Source organism: Taudactylus pleione, unplaced genomic scaffold (assembly GCF_031769625.1).
Source record: "Taudactylus pleione unplaced genomic scaffold, aTauple2 ptg000523l, whole genome shotgun sequence".
Taxonomy (NCBI): domain Eukaryota; kingdom Metazoa; phylum Chordata; class Amphibia; order Anura; family Myobatrachidae; genus Taudactylus; species Taudactylus pleione.
The window spans coordinates 1,411,034-1,427,138 of record NW_028284925.1 but is presented as its reverse complement, the minus strand read 5'-3'; the positions used below and the strand labels follow the sequence as shown (position 1 = coordinate 1,427,138).

Below are 16,105 nucleotides of genomic sequence, written 5' to 3'. Positions count from 1 at the left end.
ACTCCACTGCATGTTACATAGTTACATGGCTTACCTCACTGCATGTCACAGTTACATGGCTTACCCCACTGCACGTTATATAGTTACATGGCTTACCCCACTGCACGTTATATAGTTACATGGCTTACCCCACTGCACGTTACATAGTTACATGGCTTACCCCACTGCACGTTACATAGCTACATGGCTTACCCTACCGCACGTCACATAGTTACATGGCTTACCCCACCGCATGTTGCATAGTTACATGGCTTACCCCACCGCACGTTACATAGTTACATGGCTTACCCCACCGCACGTTACATAGTTACATGGCTTACCCCACTGCATGTTACATAGTTACATGGCTTACCCCACTGCACGTTACATAGTTACATGGCTTACCCCACTGCACGTCACATAGTTACATGGCTTACCCCACTGCACGTTACATAGTTACATGGCTTACCCCACTGCATGTTACATAGTTACATGGCTTACCCCACTGCATGTTACATAGTTACATGGCTTTCCCCACTGCATGTCACATAGTTACATGGCTTACCCCACTGCACGTTATATAGTTACATGGCTTACCCCACTGCACGTTATATAGTTACATGGCTTACCCCACTGCACGTTATATAGTTACATGGCTTACCCCACTGCACGTCATATAGTTACATGGCTTACCCCACTGCACGTCACATAGTTACATGGCTTACCCCACTGCACGTCACATAGTTACATGGCTTACCCCACTGCATGTTACATAGTTACATGGCTTACCCCACTGCATGTTACATAGTTACATGGCTTACCCCACTGCACGTTACATAGTTACATTGCTTACCCCGCTGCACGTTATACAGTTACATGGCTTACCCCGCTGCACGTTATATAGTTACATGGCTTACCCCACTGCACGTTATATAGTTACATGGCTTACCCCACTGCACGTTATATAGTTACATGGCTTACCCCACTGCACGTTACATAGTTACATGGCTTACCCCACTGCACGTTAGATAGTTACATGGCTTACCCCACTGCACGTTACATAGTTACTTGGCTTACCCCACTGCACGTTACATAGTTACATGGCTTACCCCACTGCACGTTATATAGTTACATGGCTTACCCCACTGCACGTTATATAGTTACATGGCTTACCTCACTGCACGTTATATAGTTACATGGCTTACCCCACTGCACGTTATATAGTTACATGGCTTACCCCACTGCACGTTATATAGTTACATGGCTTACCCCACTGCACGTTATATAGTTACATGGCTTACCTCACTGCACGTTACATAGTTACATGGCTTACCCCACTGCACGTTACATAGTTACATGGCTTACCCCACTGCACGTTACATAGTTACATGGCTTACCCCACTGCACGTTATATAGTTACATGGCTTACCCCACTGCACGTTATATAGTTACATGGCTTACCCCACTGCACGTTATATAGTTACATGGCTTACCCCACTGCACGTTATATAGTTACATGGCTTACCCCACTGCACGTTACATAGTTACATGGCTTACCTCACTGCACGTTACATAGTTACATGGCTTACCACACTGCACGTTACATAGTTACATGGCTTACCACACTGCACGTCACATAGTTACATGGCTTACCCTACTGCACGTTACATAGTTACATGGCTTACCTCACTGCACGTTACATAGTTACATGGCTTACCACACTGCACGTCACATAGTTACATGGCTTACCACACTGCACGTCACATAGTTACATGGCTTACCACACTGCACGTCACATAGTTACATGGCTTACCTCACTGCACGTCACATAGTTACATGGCTTACCCCACTGCACGTCACATAGTTACATGGCTTACCCCACTGCACGTCACATAGTTACATGGCTTACCTCACTGCACGTCACATAGTTACATGGCTTACCCCACTGCACGTTACATAGTTACATGGCTTACCTCACTGCACGTTATATAGTTACATGGCTTACCTCACTGCACGTTATATGGTTACATGGCTTACCCCACTGCACGTTATATAGTTACATGGCTTACCCCACTGCACGTTATATAGTTACATGGCTTACCTCACTGCATGTTACATAGTTACATGGCTTACCCCACTGCACGTTATATGGTTACATGGCTTACCCCACTGCATGTTATATAGTTACATGGCTTACCACACTGCACGTTATATGGTTACATGGCTTACCCCACTGCACGTTACATAGTTACATGGCTTACCTCACTGCATGTTACATAGTTACATGGCTTACCTCACTGCACGTTATATGGTTACATGGCTTACCCCACTGATATTTTCTTACTGTTTATAATTATGCCATCGCCATCTACCACAGATGAACATATGGACTATCGAGCCCGTGCTACGTTCCTTACACCCCTCCCCATATCTCTTCCCGATGGCACCATCGTTCCATTGATAGATTCTGAGAGAGATATTTTACCAAATATGTCACCTTAAAGATGACGCCTATGAACAAGTATAGGGAGGGGGTGTAGGGGGTGAGGGGCGGGACCACCCATGACCCATGGGCCTGCTGCTTAGCACTAGTGGGCTACATGCAGAAGTACAGTATGCAGCATTTTCCCTGCATGCACAGCACATAACGCCATTTGCGCCCCAAGCGTTGTAACGTTGTTTTCTCGAGGTACAATTTTTTTTTCCTGTTTTAAAAGTGCAATAAGGAACCGGTAAGAATGTGGACAGGTTCTGAATGCCGACAGCCAGAATTTCACCATGGACTTTAGGTTGACAAGCAATATGTCAACATTCCAAAATGTTGTCATGTTCATAATGTAAATATTTCACATGTCGACACCAGAATGTCGACATATACTTTTTTGCTTATTGTTAGGGGTTAGGCTTAAATAGGGAACATTCTGGTGTCGACATATGAAATGTTTACCATGTTGACATTTTTGAATATCGACATATTGCTTACCACACCAATGAATGCTAATTATTTAACAGCTTCCCATCATATTAAGTATTCTGAACTGCAAATACTACGTCATATGTATTGTGAGCATACCGTGTTCATGCGTGCGTTATTTTTGCCCTCTCCACCGTTCCCCGCCATGAGAAAGGCAGAGGTTATAGCTCTCTCTCGCACGGTACCCCGGGTGCTTTATGAGTCCCTTTAGATCGCACAGGAAATGACACAATAGCAGAGGTATAACGATCCCTTTATATTAGACATACACTACTTCTACATGTAACATCAGCAACTACACACTATATACAGTATATACAGAAATGTCAGTAGTATTAGCTACACCTTGGGGAACCCAGACACATGTCCCTATAACAGAGGCCCCATTAGTGTTAGAAAGGTGGACAGCTACTGGGTCCGGCTTACCCGCCTGGGCTGGGGACACCACACTTGTGCGAGGCTGCTGTGCGGCTCCACGCTTCTCCAGGAAATGGCTTCTCCGTCCCTGACTTGCGGTTCCCACCCGCTTGGCCTGATCGTCCTCTGCTCGCCAAGAGCAGGGTGTACCGGCCAGTCACCTAGCTCCAGCTAGCACACCAGTCCCACACCATGGGACTGCTCCGGTGGGAGCGTACGCTTGGGCTGTATATACAGTTACTACATATTACACACAGTACCACAACATGGTCAGACCCATAATTATAAGGTCATTAAACCTTCTATCGGATGAGGTGTTGTCATGTGTGCAAACCACTTATCATACTAAGATAAAATAAAGACACTGAGACATGGATTTGGCAGATAACTTGATGGCGATTTATTGGAGCAATAATAATTATTATTTATTTAAGGATGTATGGTGGCAAAGAAAGGACGGCCAGAAATCAGCCAAATCTGCTATGCCCACACACAAACAACAAAAGGCATAGCAGGCGTAGATCGCCCAGAGTGCATACACATAACCATGTAAATCATGTCAACAACAAAAGGTAACGCTCACCCCCATCTTGACTTCCCACCCGTTTAGGTGGTGATACTGCCCCCCGTTAGGTTGGTACAGCCAACTAGCAGTCAACGAAGGGAGCGCCCTTAAATCATAATTGCACCCGGACTGGCGACCTGCTGTTCTTTCCCGCCACAGCAAGGTTCTGCTTATAGAACCGCCGCACCGCCACCATACCAAGTACTACCCCAATAACGCCAACTCCTCAAAAAGATCCCCAATAAACAATGACAAACCCTCCTCTGTTAAATGAACTCCATCAGGTCTATACATATAACTAAATCGAAATTGAATGTTCTTATGGTAAATGACACGGCCATAATTGGCCATCACAAATTTGGCAACTGCGAAATTAAGTTTCTTCCTAGCTTCGTCATTAGCAGGAAAACTCCTAACCCCACGCCAGACCTGTCGAGGTACAATGCAAGACCAAATTAATTTACACAAGGGCCAGGCCGATAGCACCCTCGCCAAATCGTTGACAATATCAACTCGTAATTCTACAGTGGACCTCTGCCCTAAGTCGTTGCCTCTTAAATAAGCCACCAAAATACGTGGCCTACCAAAAAGCCTTGCATTCTCTAACAGTTTAGGACAAAAGGAATGCCATCTCATACCTCTGGAAACTATCCAACGGACCCTAGCTGAATATTCAAAAATTGGAGCTTGATCTGAACTCATAAACCTAGCAGCCCAGAAAATATATGAGTGGCCTATAACCCAAATGTCCTGCGTGTCAAAGAGCAATCCTAAAGGTGGAGGAAAGCAGTAAATAAAAAATTAGTAATTGTCATAAAACAATAAAATTTTATGGTGTATTAGTGGGATCTGATAGAACATAAGTGAGTATCTGCCAAAAAGAAAAATTTTCTATTGGTCGCCGACTTTACTATTTAAAGTGGCTAAGACAAACAGAAGACACAAAGGGGAAGAATGGGTGGGGGGGAATTGGGAAAAAACAGGTGAACTCGGCAAGAGGTAAAATAAAAACCTGCTGAGGGATGGACTATGACCAAATTAAATGATTGAGAATAGCCGAATTGAATCCGTCAGTTCAGGTAAAAATTGTAAAATCCCTCAAGACTCCCATTGCCAGCAATGGCGAGTAGCTAATCCCGAGTAGGATGGACAAGGGTAACAAACAAGACAAGACAAGACAGTACATGAGACAAGACAAAAAAGCAGGCAAGCATAAAATATAAACGTCACCAGAACACACTGTGACATGATTTTAAACAGAGGACCTTAACGCCTAGGTCTAATGTAACTTTATAAAACTATCCGATTTCCAACATCCCAGGGCCTTAAGTGCTGATGCCGAGAAACCCGCAGCTGCCGCCGAAGTTGCGGCTCCGATCCGAAACGGGTGTGTACCAAAATCCTGAGGCAGGAGGACTAAACCTATCCAAACCAACCAAACTGGTATTTGGTAAGCGGAGTCCTTGTCCAAATGCATTAGCCATGAACCAGGGACATGCGTAGCACATAGCTAGTGCCACAAGGCAGATCCGTTCGTCCTTAGACGTACTCAACGAGATCCACCAACCTTACCAGCCTGGTCGGTCTTTGACCGCCGTATCCTAACACAGCACGGACCTTACATTGACCGAGATATCCGAGAGGAGCATGGTGTCATCAACCCATTTGGAAGATGCCACCGGCTCTGATACCCGCAGGCGCCGTGAAAAGCCATTGAAAATGCCAATTGGATCAGGACCGCCTCGTACTCGGTAAGAGCAACTCCGTGAACTGCCCCCAATACTGCTGGAAGCAAATGAGCGTCCACAGGTTTCCTACGGTCAGCTACTGGCCGGGAGACCCGTGCCCAACCCTTTAAAGCCTTCATGATCAGAACGCTTTTTGTAAAAAGTCAGGCTGTCCCTTCAACTTACAATAAAAAGCAATGTCTGCCAAAGAGCACGTAACCGAAGCCCTGGATCTGCCAGCCAAATGGAGACTCCAAATAAAAGAAAGCATCGAACGATGCTGACTCTTATCTACCTGCCTGCTGCTACGGGAATAATTTTCCCGTTCATTCCATGCCTGACGGTATGCTCGCAATGTGGAGAAGGCTAGAGACTGTTCTGCTAAGCCCCCCATGCCGGCTTGATCACCTGTCAAAAATAAGAGGGGCAAAGCGCCGCGTCAGCACCAGGGGCCAAACATTGGAATTTAGGCCACTGACAACGCATCGGCTATCTCATTCTCCACCCCAGGAACGTGTCGTGCCTTAAACATGATGTTACAGCGCAAACATGTGAGCACCAGCTGCGCTAGCAAATGCAAAACCAGCAGGGAAGCCGCACGTTTCTGACTGGTCGCATGGACCACGCCCAGGTTGTCGCACCTGATAATGATGCTGCGATTGCGTAACCGTTTCCCCCAGATTTCAAAGGAAACCATTATGGGAAAAGTTTGAAAAGGAGCAAGTCCTTAGTCAAACCCTTTCCCACCCATTCCTCCAGCCAACGACCAACACACCAGGAACCATCGAGGTAGCATCCGAACCCCGTGGCGCCTGCTGCGTCGGTGAACAGCTGCAGCCGCAAATTGTCAGCGGCTGGAGACATCCAACCGAACGCCATTAAAATCCTGAAGAAACTAAACCCAGACAGAGAGGTCCCGCTTAATCTCTGGGGATAAATGTAGCAAATGTCTCGGTTTAGCGACCCCAGCCGTGGCCCTTCCCAGCTTACGTGGAAAAAACTCTGCCCATTGGTATGACCTTACAGGCGAAGTTTAACAGGCCCAGGAGGGATTGCACCTGCCGCAGGGTAATTCTACTGGAAGCCGCGCACTCTGCAATGGCATTGCGCAACCTGTCGACCTTGTCGAGAGGAAGGTGGCAAACGCCTGCTGAGGTGTCGATCTCAATACCTAGAAATGACAAGCAAGAAGGGCCCTCAATTTTGTCCGCAGCAACGGGAACTCCAAAGATGAAAAAACATTAGTGGGCTATCCCATGACCACCGCAAGAAAACTCCACGCACCAGTGTAGAAAAGTGCTAAATTGCTCAAAAAACGCACATGACACAGAACATCCCATAGGCAAGCACTTGTCTATGTAATATCCGTCGTCCAAGCAAAAACCTATAAATCAGAATGACTCTGGGTGTAATGGAAATAGGCGAAAAGCTGACTCGACATCTATCCTAGCCAACAGTGTGCCCGGATCATAACACCTAACCATTTCCAAAGCTTCGTCAAATGACTGGTACACCACCGAGGAAACCTCAATGGTATGGCATCATTACTGACGAGCCTGGTGGATAAGAGAGATGCTGAATGAGCCTGTATTTTCCTGGAATCTTCTTTGTAACCACACCCACCGGGGAAACAACAAGATACCTAATGGGGGTTTCTGCAAAAGGACCCGCCATGCGCCCTAAGCTAACTTCACCATCGACCCTCTCCCTAAGCATGTGAGGCAACTCAAACGCAGACTTCAAATTCCTAGGGGAGACTGTGCCAACATCCCTGCAAATAGGTAAATGAAAACCCTTCAAATAAAATTCTGCGCCCTGCAGGACCGGGTACCAAATCAACCATTTCGCAATCGCTGTGACACGGACAGGGGATGGAGCTTTACTTAGCCCTAGCGCCTTTTGCTGGCTGAGCAGGTTGCCGCTGGGCACCCACTTTGAAACACTTGGCAGCTGGCTGGTTGCCACCACATCGCAAACAAAGGTGATGAAAACTACATTTTCGTCCCTGCGTACAGGTATAATTATTAAAAACAAAGCATTTGCCCCCAAACGCCTGCTATTGGCCCTGACAAACCAAACTATCAGTTTTGTTCACGTTGTACCCCTCATACGCAGGATGCAAAGGCTGTGTGACCTCCAGCCACACCTCCACCTCCTTCCAGCCTAGATCCATCACCTGTCTGCCATCTTGCTTGCGATTAAATTCTTCGTCGTAAGCGCGCCAAGCCATGACCCTTGCGGATAACTGCATGCTGTGAATTAAATGCAGGTACCTAATGACGTTCAAGTGCTCCTCTGGACGCGTCTCCAAATATCAAGCCAAGAAAATGCAAAAACCGGACAACCCCTTATTGTAAGACTTGAACGCTTCCAAACCTATTCCGCCCTTTGCCCTAGCTGCTTTAAACGCCTTCTTAGTTTTCTCCGTAAGAGCAAAAATATCCACATAGACTCCCTTGCGTATCTTACTGCGGCAAGTTGCCCTTAAACCTCGCAATACAGCGGTGTTGTCACAGTGAACCCCTGCAGAACCTTCCAAACCCTTCTCTATCAGCTTATGCTTAGGGATGCGATGCCTACGCCTCGAGCGCCGCCTTGCCTCCAAATTTGCATATTTTGCTGCTCTCTTGCGCACTCTGCCAGCGCTGTCTGCGTTAGAGATAGAGGAAGCAAAAGAAGATGTCAAAGAACTAGAGTCTGAGAAAGACCAACCTGAACCCTCCGATGTCACGGTATCAGAGGAAAATCCAGACGGCCTTTCTCCGACATCCTCATCCACAAGCTCCCCTTCGTTGACGACGTCATCTAAAAAAGGGGAAAGGACACCCGCTGCCGCCTCTGCGGCATGCCACCTAACATCTGCACCGCCCTGACCAGCACCCTGACTCATCGGAAGGGAGGGTGCAGTAGTGACTACACTTTGCTGGACCAAGCTAGGGGCAATAGCTCTCAATGCTTGCGCCAACTGCTCTACCTCCGACCCCCCTTGCGGGGTTAACGTTAGCAGGCGCAACATTGTGGCTAGACAAATTAACAGCCGGCGGAGCTGCTAAAAATGGGGCAAACACAGCAGCCAGAGTTGGTCAGGCTGACACGATGGCTGAGGGTTCTGGCTGCGCAGCAATGGGGGGAGGGGCGACAATACCCAAAACTACAGGGGCTGACTGAGCTGGCGTCATCCCACTAGCACTAGGGCCCTGAGCCCCAGACTCGGTAACAGGAGCTGGGGACAAACTGGCTGTAAAATGGCTGCCCCGTCAACTAAGCCCCGCCCCCCGCTCACTAACATGGCGGTCGCCCCTCTGTGAGCGGGGAATGGGGAGGCCCCTAGGTAAGGATGACCCTCTATGAACACTGGGCTCTGCCCTACCTCCCTGCCTGGACCTCCTCCTTTTACCGGAGGTTATGTCCCGGGTGTCGGATGTGAGAGCGCGCCCGCGTGCCGTTGACACGGTGCGCTCCCGCCCGCGACTATCTGCTCCTGCAGCATGGTCCACGGCCGGGCCCGGGCTCAGCAGAGCCGGGCGCCGGCGCGTACTCCGCCGCCTATCAGCAATGGCGCTGGGGGCACCACCCGCCACAAACGCGGCAGGGGCCACCCCGCGACGCTGATCCCCGGCAAGAGCCGCAACGGGAACGGAATCTGCCGCGGCAGAGGCCGTTCCCCTACGCTGGTGTGGGCCCTGCATCCTATCAACTGCGGCGCCGGGAGCAGCATCCGCCTGCAGAGGCTGCTCCACGGCGCCAGCGTGAGCTCTGCTCACATTATGGCCAAACAGAGTTGGCAGGAGGGGATACGCAGCGGCGGGGACGGGGCATGCATCAAGAGGGACAGGGCCAGCAACAGGGGCAGGCTTTAATCAGTTTAAAAAGAGAGTTTGAAGAAAGAAATGACAGCAGAATAGGGAGAGAGAATACAGCAGGGATAGAGATATACAATAAGAAATAAAGCAAAACAAAACAATCACCAATGTAATCACACTTATACACTGTACAATCTCTGTTACTGACCAGAATCTGGAACAAAGAGGCTTTGGCCCACACTTTTAGCCCACTATATAATGTTCCTGTTACAAACCCGCCCCTGCTTGCCATAGGCTAACTCCCACAAGTAATTTGCATACATGCCTGCCCCCATCCTAGAGGTTTAAAACACCTCTTTTCTTATGCAATCTTTCGGTTTCTCAATTAATGTCCAATACACAGTTCTGTCTCCAGCACAATGTGATGCACACACTGCATTATAATGGGTCATGTTTCCCTCGCACCAAGAGTGAGCTGCCTTATCTGCTTACAGTATATGTCCTTCCTGCCCTTATACACAGAGTAAGCTGCCTTATCTGCTTACAGTATATGTCCTTCCTGCCCTTATACACAGAGTGAGCTGCCTTATCTGGGCCCTCTCCTGCATACAGTATATGTCCTTCCTGCCCTTATACACAGAGTGAGCTGCCTCATCTGCTTACAGTATATGTCCTTCCTGCCCTTATACACAGAGTTAGCTACCTCATCTGCTTACAGTATATGTCCTTCCTGCCCTTATACACAGAGTGAGCTGCCTCATCTGCTTACAGTACATGTCCTTCCTGCCCTTATACACAGAGTTAGCTACCTCATCTGCTTACAGTATATGTCCTTCCTGCCCTTATACACAGAGTGAGCTGCCTTATCTGCTTGCAGTATATGTCCTTCCTGCCCTTATACACAGAGTGAGCTGCCTTATCTGCTTGCAGTATATGTCCTTCCTGCTCTTATACACAGTGAGCTGCCTTATCTGCTTGCAGTATATGTCCTTCCTGCCCTTATACACAGAGTGAGCTGCCTTATCTGGGCCCTCTCCTGCATACAGTATATGTCCTTCCTGCCCTTATACACAGAGTGAGCTGCCTCATCTGCTTACAGTATATGTCCTTCCTGCCCTTATACACAGAGTTAGCTACCTCATCTGCTTACAGTATATGTCCTTCCTGCCCTTATACACAGAGTGAGCTGCCTCATCTGCTTACAGTACATGTCCTTCCTGCCCTTATACACAGAGTTAGCTACCTCATCTGCTTACAGTATATGTCCTTCCTGCCCTTATACACAGAGTGAGCTGCCTTATCTGCTTGCAGTATATGTCCTTCCTGCCCTTATACACAGAGTGAGCTGCCTTATCTGCTTGCAGTATATGTCCTTCCTGCTCTTATACACAGTGAGCTGCCTTATCTGCTTGCAGTATATGTCCTTCCTGCCCTTATACACAGAGTGAGCTGCCTTATCTGGGCCCTCTCCTGCATACAGTATATGTCCTTCCTGCCCTTATACACAGAGTGAGCTACCTTATCTGCCTACAGTACATGTCCTTCCTGCCCTTATACACAGAGTGAGCTGCCTTATCTGCTTACAGTACATGTCCTTCCTGCCCTTATACACAGAGTGAGCTGCCTTATCTGCCTACAGTACATGTCCTTCCTGCCCTTATACACAGAGTGAGCTGCCTTATCTGCTTACAGTACATGTCCTTCCTGCCCTTATACACAGAGTGAGCTGCCTTATCTGCTTACAGTATATGTTCTTACTGCCCTTATACACAGAGTGAGCTGCCTCATCTGCTTACAGTACATGTCCTTCCTGCCCTTATACACAGAGTGAGCTGCCTTATCTGCTTACAGTATGTCCTTCCTGCCCTTATACACAGAGTGAGCTGCCTTATCTGCTTACAGTACATGTCCTTCCTGCCCTTATACACAGAGTGAGCTGCCTTATCTGCTTACAGTACATGTCCTTCCTGCCCTTATACACAGAGTGAGCTGCCTCATCTGCTTGCAGTACATGTCCTTCCTGCCCTTATACACAGAGTGAGCTGCCTTATCTGCATACAGTACATGTCCTTCCTGCCCTTATACACAGAGTGAGCTGCCTTATCTGCTTACAGTACATGTCCTTCCTGCCCTTATACACAGAGTGAGCCAGGGTTGCCTACCTTTAATATTCTCTTCCCGGGAGAAGCCCGGGTAAGAGAAGCAGCAGGGGGCCGACGGGGGCGGGGCTTGACGATTCGCGTCTCACGGTAAAATTGCCGTGATTGGGCACAATTTACATAGGGGGCGGGGCCAAATGCTATGATTCATGCAGAATCACAGCTTAAGCCCCCGCCCCCTTCACGGAGACCCGCGATTGCCGCAGGTATTCTCCTAATTCTGCCCACTTCTTAAGGAAGTGGGCAGAATGCGGGAGAAATGCCTACCCTTCCGGGGTGCGGGGGGTTACCCGAAAAATCGGGAGGGTAGGCATGTATGGAGTGAGCTGCCTTATCTGCTTACAGTATATGTCCTTCCTGCCCTTATACACAGAGTGAGCTGCCTCATCTGCTTACAGTACATGTCCTTCCTGCCCTTATACACAGAGTGAGCTGCCTCATCTGCTTACAGTACATGTCCTTCCTGCCCTTATACACAGAGTGAGCTGCCTCATCTGCTTACAGTACATGTCCTTCCTGCCCTTATACACAGAGTGAGCTGCCTCATCTGCTTGCAGTACATGTCCTTCCTGCCCTTATACAGAGTGAGCTGCCTTATCTGCTTACAGTACATGTCCTTCCTGCCCTTATACACAGAGTGAGCTGCCTCATCTGCATACAGTATATGTCCTTCCTGCCCTTATACACAGAGTGATCTGCCTTATCTGGGCCCTCTCCTGCATACAGTATATGTCCTTCCTGCCCTTATACACAGAGTGAGCTGCTTTATCTGCATACAGTACATGTCCTTCCTGCCCTTATACACAGAGTGAGCTGCCTTATCTGCTTACAGTACATGTCCTTCCTGCCCTTATACACAGAGTGAGCTGCCTTATCTGCATACAGTATATGTCCTTCCTGCCCTTATACACAGAGTGAGCTGCCTTATCTGCTTACAGTATATGTCCTTCCTGCCCTTATACACAGAGTGAGCTGCCTTATCTGCTTACAGTATATGTCCTTCCTGCCCTTATACACAGAGTGAGCTGCCTTATCTGCATACAGTACATGTCCTTCCTGCCCATATACACAGAGTGAGCTGCCTTATCTGCTTACAGTACATGTCCTTCCTGCCCTTATACACAGAGTGAGCTGCCTTATCTGCTTACAGTACATGTCCTTCCTGCCCTTATACACAGAGTGAACTGCCTCATCTGCTTACAGTACATGTCCTTCCTGCCCTTATACACAGAGTGAGCTGCCTCATCTGCTTACAGTACATGTCCTTCCTGCCCTTATACACAGAGTGAGCTGCCTTATCTGGGCCCTCTCCTGCATACAGTACATGTCCTTCCTGCCCTTATACACAGAGTGAGCTGCCTTATCTGCTTACAGTACATGTCCTTCCTGCCCTTATACACAGAGTGAGCTGCCTCATCTGCTTACAGTATATGTCCTTCCTGCCCTTATACACAGAGTGAGCTGCCTCATCTGCTTACAGTACATGTCCTTCCTGCCCTTATACACAGAGTGAGCTGCCTTATCTGCTTACAGTATATGTCCTTCCTGCCCTTATACACAGAGTGAGCTGCCTTATCTGCTTACAGTATATGTCCTTCCTGCCCTTATACACAGAGTGAGCTGCCTTATCTGCTTACAGTATATGTCCTTCCTGCCCTTATACACAGAGTGAGCTGCCTTATCTGCTTGCAGTATATGTCCTTCCTGCCCTTATACACAGAGTGAGCTGCCTTATCTGCTTGCAGTATATGTCCTTCCTGCTCTTATACACAGTGAGCTGCCTTATCTGCTTGCAGTATATGTCCTTCCTGCCCTTATACACAGAGTGAGCTGCCTTATCTGGGCCCTCTCCTGCATACAGTATATGTCCTTCCTGCCCTTATACACAGAGTGAGCTGCCTTATCTGCTTACAGTACATGTCCTTCCTGCCCTTATACACAGAGTGAGCTGCCTTATCTGCTTACAGTACATGTCCTTCCTGCCCTTATACACAGAGTGAGCTGCCTTATCTGCTTACAGTATATGTCCTTCCTGCCCTTATACACAGAGTGAGCTGCCTTATCTGCTTACAGTATATGTCCTTCCTGCCCTTATACACTGGAAAGCAGGAACAGGCTGTAAAAAGTACACAATTTTGGGGCGGGGTTGTAAGATGCCAAGGGGGAGTGGGGGGCACCCGATCGCCATATGTATGTTATGAATGAACTCCAAGAGGATCATGATCATCAGCCAATCACAATTCTTAGAGCACACTTAAATAGATATCAACAATGGGAAAAGCTGGGAACGTTTATGAAACGTTAGTGTATTGTCGTTACGGTGTAGCAATGATAACTGGGTACTTCTAAAGTATAAACACAACAATAAGCCCCACCCACTGACCCCCACTCACTGAGCCACACCCACTGACCCCCACCCACTGAGCCCCACCCACTGAGCCCCACCCACTGAGCCACACCCACATCCATGACACCAGGATAGTTCTGTCTACTAGGATCCCCTTTTGTCTGGTGTCCCCAGTGCACAGTGTCTGCTGCCCCAGCATAGAAATGGCCCTGGGCTGGGGGACATAAATGGCATCTATATGTCCTGCTGTATGGCGCTGTTGGGGTATATAATGGGAGAAAACCACATGAAAGAGAAAATCCGCAAAGAAAAATGGAGGGTAAATCATGCCGGCAAAACACGGAAAATGAAAGCAGACCAAGACCATTATTCTGGGGGAGAGTTTTGATCATTTCAGGCACCTCTTGTATCTAAGACCCCATAGGCCCTGGGCAACATGAATTTGGGATTCCTTCTCACCTCTATTTGTAAAACAGCAAAATAAAAAGGGCCTAGTGTAACCCTGGCCAATCAGTGCCCACTGGGACCCAGACATGAGCCTAGGTTATCATTATGTGTCCTAAGTCTGCAGGGCCGGCCCCAGGGGTAGCCACACCCTGTGCAGCATGGGTAGTTGTCGTCCCCAAGTTGCACGCGACCGAAGGCCACACCCCCTAAATGACGTTATTTGGGGGCGTGCCCACATGGCATGCTCCCGTGTAACGTCAGGCAGGGGGTGAGCACAGCACTTCATCACTAGCTGGGCTTCCCCCAGCACTCCCCCGGCACTGAATTCAGCTACTCTGGGGTCCGGCACCGCTGCGGTGGTGGGGGTGTCCAACCTCCCGACCAGTCCACCCTTCGGCCCATGGGTGAAACAGCAGCACAGTGCAGGGTTGCCTACCCTCCCGATTCGGGCGGGAGCCTCCCGATAAACGGGTGCAGCTCCCGCCCCCCAGAAAGGCAGGCAAGCCTCCCGCCTGCTGCCGATCCCCCGACCCCCCCTCCCCATTACCTGATTAACCCCCGCAGCGGGGGCCGCTGACGCGATTCGCGTCATTTTGGCCCCGCCCCCTGCTTTGCAATGCCTTTTTTTCTGCATTGTGTAGCGGGGGTGGGGCTAAAATGACGTGATCACGTGGCCCCGCCCCCTGTCACGCCTGCAAACTCGACCTCAGCTCCTTTGGACCCGCCCCCTTTTGCCAGCCACGCCCCCTGTTCTGCCGATCTGGCTTCTCCCTCCCGGAAGGAGCAGCCAGATTGTCGGCAAGTATGGCACAGTGCTGTCCCGCTGATATCGGGATGTTGGGAGGGGTGCACCCTCTATGGGGTGGTGCCCCTGTTCGACCGCACTGGTCGAACATGCCTCGAGCCGGCCCTGAAAGTCTGTGTATAACTGCTCCTCACTCTCCCTTATAACATGCATTTACTGAACAGGGATTCTGTGTTAGTATGAATTGCTACTTACTACATGATTACATGATAAATACACGTGATACACCTCTATGTGCTGGAAATAAAAATGTGTTTTTTATATTTGATTACAGATCTGGTCCCGGCGCCTCCTGTCCGCAATGTATCACATTCTGCTGGGGACACGGTGACCCTGCGCTGCCTGGAGGACGACAACATAACAGTACATAGAAATTACACAACACAAATTACATGGAGGAAAGAAAATAATGTGCACATTCTGCTATTTGCTGTAACGATGAATAACAAAACATCAAACATCACAGACCCCAGAATCTCCTTCCTGAGCCCCCAGCAGCCGCTCACACTCCTCATAACAGCCGCTCAGTCCAGTGACTCTGGGAATTACACTTGTGACATAACAACAACAACAGTGGGAGTCATTACCAACTCATGGACGCTCCATGTATCAGGTATAGTACACAAGGCCCCTTTATTACACTCTCTGTATGTAGATAGCTGTATAGTGACCCGGTCACTGCCTAATGTGGAATAAAACAGGAGTGTGAAGCAGTATGTACTATGTATACGCTGCGAGCAGCAACAGGAATGTTCCTCAGCATCTCCCGAAGGCGTCATATATCAGGTACAGCTCAGGCTGTCCAGTTACAGGTGATGATGCACATACAGGATGTTTATTTATCTCTGTATTTACAGCTGTACTCATCTTTACATAGTGTAA

General features: G+C 48.7%; 1 protein-coding gene across 1 annotated transcript in view; it reads left to right on the top strand.

Annotated features, from left to right (window-relative positions):
- LOC148501247 (uncharacterized) overlaps nt 1–16,105 on the top strand; it is a 115,028-nt gene that overhangs the window by 32,491 nt on the left and 66,432 nt on the right. The window contains exon 2 of the mRNA XM_088450756.1: nt 15,498–15,836. Coding sequence (XP_088306882.1) covers nt 15,498–15,836 — 339 coding nt within the window. The remainder of the gene's footprint in view (nt 1–15,497; nt 15,837–16,105) is intronic.